The sequence below is a fragment of the Rhinoderma darwinii genome, chromosome 3 (genome assembly GCF_050947455.1).
Source record: "Rhinoderma darwinii isolate aRhiDar2 chromosome 3, aRhiDar2.hap1, whole genome shotgun sequence".
In the NCBI taxonomy this organism is placed as follows: domain Eukaryota; kingdom Metazoa; phylum Chordata; class Amphibia; order Anura; family Rhinodermatidae; genus Rhinoderma; species Rhinoderma darwinii.
Genome location: NC_134689.1, coordinates 13,896,366 through 13,901,960, shown reverse-complemented (window position 1 = coordinate 13,901,960; position 5,595 = coordinate 13,896,366). Strand labels below are relative to the sequence as shown.

Genomic DNA, 5,595 nt, shown 5'->3' with positions numbered 1-5,595 from the left:
AGCCCCCTCAGATAGTCCTTTTTAAAGAACACACCGAATTAGCCATCTGCAAACCACCAATTACCTCCAGCCGTAAACCAGCTCGGAAGCACCGTTCACCTCTGCAGATGGCTCCAACCACTAGAAGTCCACTTCAAGGGGATAACACCCGATGAAGCCCTCCAGTGATATACCGACCACTAGAAGTCCACTTCAAGGGGATAACACCCGATGAAGCCCTCAAGTGATATACCGACCACTAGAAGTCCACTTCAAAGGGATAACACCCGATGAAGCCTTCAAGTGATATACCTTCTACCAGAAGACCACTTCAAAGGGATACCACCCGATGAAGTCTTCAACCATGTACCTTTTTTGGGGGACGCATACCCCCGATGCGACCCCCCCACCATTTTGTACTGACTGGCCTCAAGGACTCCCCCCGCCACAGCGAAACAGGCCTTGACCACCTTAAGCCTGTGAGTTCCTCCACACCACCACCGCCCTTTCTATTCCTTCTGCTATCGCCAAGCTCCAAAGATCAATGCCAACCTCGGTCAGATGAACCCCGTCACTCCTCCAGAAATTCCCCACTCCTGACTCCAAATCCCTATGCCTCACGCAAATGCCCCCGTTTTTTGCCACAAAACGGGACACCGCCCGATTAACTTTAATGCGAGCCTTATTGACTCTCTCCACAGATCTAGCTAACCGCCAATGCTTTCTTGGGACTATGTCCGACCACACTATCACCAACTTGGGATAAGATACCCACAAACACAACATATCATGTTTGGTATCCCGCACCAACTCACGAAAGGGGCGGACTCCTAAGTCATTCCCACCCACGTGCAACACTAAGACCTCCGGAACCCTATCAAGCCGAGCATATGTCTGGAATTCCGCCAACACCCTGCTCCACGACATACCTCTAAAACCCAGCCAATGCACAACCGCATCCTGTCGCGGAATGCGCAACTGGCGACCATTCGGGCGGACGTCCGCCCTCAAAGCCCCCCAGTGCACGTAAGAATGACCCATCAACCACACCAAACACGGAGGCGACTCTGAAACTGAAAAAACAATTAGGCACCACCATATAACATTTGTAAAGCGTTAACAGCAAAATTCATAACATATGGGGGCGGACATAGGACTTAAACCTGTTGGACTCCCAACGACCAATACGCCTCACCCCCTCATCATCCAACCCCCAGCGCCCCGCTTCTGTTGCTGCGCCAATCCTGAAGGAATGAGATGAATATGAGCCTGCCGCGACACCAACCGCCGTCAAACATTTTTTAAATACAGCTCCAAACTGAAACCTGGACAAAAACGACCCGTCCACCTGACGTAACAAAGGCAAATCTGGAGACCCCCTGTTTGGCGTAAAACCCCGCATGCACTCTACTGGGCACATAACCGACCCCGGGGCGCAACCCCTTCAAAGCCTGCGATACCAGAAATTCCTTCGATACATCCTGAAAGCCCCGCAACTTAAACCCAAACGCCACCGCAGACATGAACCGGTTCACCTTCGCCACTGAAAACCCCGCCTCCCAGGCGTCCCCTAACCAGTACAAAAGTGCCACCAACCTGTCTCTATCCGTATTGACGTCACCCAACTCTCTTACCCACTCCTCCCACTGCCTCCAACAAGCAGCATAAGCACTCCACGTCGTGCGCGCCAAAGACCTTTGTACCAATTGTTCTACAGGACCGAGACCAGATCCCAAAGATGCTGCGGACAAGCCAAACCGAGACGTTCCGCTCCCGGTGCCAATTGCCGAAACCGGTCCCACTGCGAGCGAGAAAGAGCATCAGCGATACAATTCCGTACACCCGGGACATGCACCGCCACCACCCACGCGTTCAACGACAAACATACCAACACTAAATGTCGCAACAATTGAACTACCGGAGGAAAGGACGCCGTGATGTTATTAATGGCAAGCACCACCCCCATGTTGTCGCAGTAAAAAACGGACCTTCTTATCCCTGAGCCTGTCCCCCCAAATGGTAGCCGCCACCCCGATGGGAAACAGCTCGAGCAGGGCCAGATTCCGCGTGAGTCCACTGGACACCCAGCTAGCCGGCCATTGACCTGCGCACCACGGACCTCCCCCGTAAGCTCCAAAACCACCCGCCCCAGCCGCATCCGTGAAAATATTCAAAACACTCGTATCCTGCGCTGGGGCCATCCATAGCGAGCGACCATTGAACTGGCCCAAGAAGTCATTCCAAACCTGAAGATCAGCACGGTACTCCTCCTTGAGCCGCACAAAATGATGCGGCGCACGCACTCCCACCGTTGCCGCCGCCAACCTCCTACCAAACACCCTCCCCATCGGCATAATCCGGCAGGCGAAATTCAACTTCCCCAGCAGCGACTGAAGCTCCCTCAGCGTCACTTTCTTCATTCTACAAGCCCGTTGAACCTCCAGCCTCAAAGCACCCAACTTATCCGCCGGGAGACGACACTCCATTGCCACCGAGTCTATTTCGATTCCCAAAAAACAAATCGTCGCTACCGGGCCCTCCGTTTTTTTTTTTTTTTTTTTTTTCGGCGCCAAAGGAATCCCAAAATCCCTCGCCACCTTCTGTAGAGCATGAAGCAAATTACCGCAAACCGGCGAACCCCCCGGGCCAACGCATAACAAATCATCTAAGTAATGGATCAACGAGTCGACCCCGGATACTCCCCTCTTTACCCACTCCACGAAGCTACTAAACGCCTCGAAGTATGCACAAGAAAGGGAACACCCCATCGGAAGGCACTGATCCACGTAAAAGGCCCCATTCCAAAAACAACCCAACAGCCGTTGCTTTCTGTATGGACCGGCAACAACCTGAACGCCGCCTCGATGTCAGTTTTTGCTAGCAGCGCCCCAGGACCCGCAGCCCGCACTAACCCCACCGCCTTATCGAATGAGGTATAAACTACGGAGCACAACTCGTGATCAATCCCGTCATTTACCGACGAACCTTTGGGATACGATAAATGTTGAATCAAACGAAACTTTCCGGGCTCGCGTTTAGGGACAATACCCAAAGGGGACACAACTAAATCTTTCACCGGCGACTCCACCAATGGCCCCGACATGCGCCCCAACGAAACTTCTTTTAACAACTTTTCCGACACGACTTCCACATGCAAGTAAGCCGATTTTAAATTTCTCCCCGTAACCGGAACCTCATAAGGAGGCGGAGGAATAACAAAACCAACACTAAACCCTTCATAAAGCAACCTAGCTGCCGCCCTATCCGGATACTCATTTAGATAAAGGGCCATCCTTTCCACCCTCACCGGCGACACCCCCTTGACCAGCCCCGTGCTGGTTCCCGGACCTCTTTTTTCGCAGACATTTTGCCGCCCCGTGTGATGCACCATTACACTCGGAGCACACGTGCTTGAACTTGCACGTGGCCCCAAACTTGCACTGGCCTTCATTGAATTGCCAGCAAAACCCCGCCTTTCCCCCGCCGCTTGGTCCACTCTGACTAGACTGGCCTCCCTGGCCACCGCTCCCGGGAACGGGCTGCCTAACCGGAGCCGTAACCCGTAACCAGAGAGCAATATCCTTCTGGTCCCACCGAATCGCCGGCCGAACCGCCTTCCGCTGACGGAATTGCTCATCATATCGCAGCCACGCCTGACCCCCATACGCCCTATGAGCCTCCCCAATAGCATCAAAATAACAAAATAACGCCGAACAATTTTCCGGCGCCTTTTCCCCTATCACACTAGCCAATATGGCGAACGCCTGCGACCAATTAACGAACGTCTGCGGGATAAGCCTATACCGCCGCCGTTCCTCCTCGTCCTTTTTACTCTCATCCCGCTTGCCCTTATCCAAATTGAATTTAGCCAGCGGCAAGAGAGAAAAAAAAAAAATTTCAACGTATTCATCTTTCCAGATCCGATCACGCACCTCCTGCTTTAAATGCGCCCCCAACGGACCCTCAAAACAAACATACACCTCCCCCCGAGCACGATCGTCCATGCGCACTCGATCGCCGTCCTTCTGTGCCTCAGTCTGCACCGACACCGCGACCGCCTCTCTAACCGCCACCACAGGACGCGCCTGCAACGATCCCACGTCCCTGGGGCCTTCCCAAACTACCGCAGGGGACACTTCCGTTACTACCGGCGCCGCGGCCCTATCAAGGCGCCCCACCAGCCCGTAAGCAACCCACTAAATCTGCCAAACCCGCTCCGTCGCGTCCGCCCGCGCCACTACCGGCCCCCGATGCTATGCTAGCAGCCCCCCCGCCGACACCCGACATAAAAATCGCTGGATAAGACAATAATGGAGTTATACACTCACCGGGCTGCACAGGCGCTGTGTTCCCGTCAGCCGGACCATCCTGACCTCGACGATAGACGTCCAGTTCACCTTCCTCCAGTTCTTCTCTCGCCGACGACTGTCCCTCCCAACGACATCTTCGGAAAGGGGATGAGGACGCGCTGACCGATGGGCCGGCAACCTGCCGCCCGACCGCCGGGACCCAGACTTCCGACCGGACCTGTTGCCTCGATGTCGCTGCAGATCTAGTCGTCCGTCTAGACGATCCTGACGAAGCCTGCCCCCTGGCCGGAACATCACCATGCGGGGCGGCCGTACCTTGCTCTCGACATCTTCCATCTGATGGGGGAGGGGTGACAGGGAGCCCAGCCTGCGACTCCCTGCTTACCGCCGGACCCCGTCGCGGCCTGGGATTCCTGCCAGGACGCAGGGCCTGGGAAGGGGCGGTCCTCCCAGCTGCCTGGCCTGCAGCGTCCGGGATCGGGCTCCCTCTGCGACGCCGTGTCCGCGGGACTACCTCCGGACTAAGGCGCTCTGGAGGTCGGGACCGCCGAGAGGGACGGGTCGACACAGCCCGCATCGCCGTCACCCCTGGCACCGCTCTCTGCCTGCCCAGCGCAGGAGCGGTTGTTGCCGACTCCCCCCCCGCCGCCATAGCCATGCTCGTAAGGGGGCCGGGGGAGGGGAGCCTGTCCCTTACAACAGACCCCGAACGCCGTGCCCGGCGTGGCGAAACGGCGTCCGGGATCCGCGTTAATGCAGCCACGGTCTCCTCCAGCCATCCGGGACCGTGGTGCACAGCAGCGGCACGCAGCCGCTCTAAAATCAGGGCCTCTGCCATTACTAAAGAGCCAGGCAACGGGGAGCTTTGCTTACTGTGTGTTACTCCTCCCGCTGCTTCCGGCTCAATGCCGAGAAACAGCGGGAAGCACAGCAACGGCCCCCCCCGCCCCCCTTAACTCCTCCCCGTCCCTCCTTCAGCTCCTTCAACTTTCCCTGACCTCGTAACATTAACCCTTTCCCTACCAGGACGGTCATGTCGGCTTCCCTTAAGCCTGCAGCTGCGTCCAGCCTCTTCTGGACTATCTCTGTAAATTTGGTACAGCCCTGGCAAATTCGGGACTGTTGGCAACTATGACTACACATTCACACTACTGTACATGCACTAAACACTACATATACTAAACACGCAGCATACTCTACCTACGCTATACACACATATACTACATGCACTATACATACACTATACTACACACAGAATACACTTCACACACACACACACACACAAAGACACACGCACAGCATACAC

The 5,595-nt window shown here is 55.5% G+C and overlaps 1 protein-coding gene across 1 annotated transcript; it reads right to left on the bottom strand.

Annotated features, from left to right (window-relative positions):
- Positions 1–450: 450 nt before the first annotated feature.
- LOC142748548 (uncharacterized) lies at positions 451–5,230 on the bottom strand. The gene is made up of 2 exons (XM_075855614.1): positions 4,308–5,230; positions 451–1,052 (listed from the first exon to the last, which is right to left on the bottom strand). The coding sequence occupies exons 1-2, from the start codon at positions 5,125–5,127 to the stop codon at positions 451–453; spliced, it is 1,422 nt and encodes a 473-aa protein (XP_075711729.1). The 5' UTR covers positions 5,128–5,230.
- Between the last annotated feature and the right edge of the window lie 365 nt (positions 5,231–5,595).

What these genes read in the sequence shown, in the direction of transcription:
- LOC142748548 (XM_075855614.1), bottom strand. Translation starts at nt 5,127, where the DNA reads ATGGCAGAGGCCCTGATTTTAGAGCGGCTGCGTGCCGCTGCTGTGCAC. An exon ending in CACAGCGCCTGTGCAGCCCG is followed by an intron (nt 1,053 to 4,307) that starts GTGAGTGTATAA and finishes TTGTTTTTTCAG; the next exon opens with TTTCAGAGTCGCCTCCGTGT.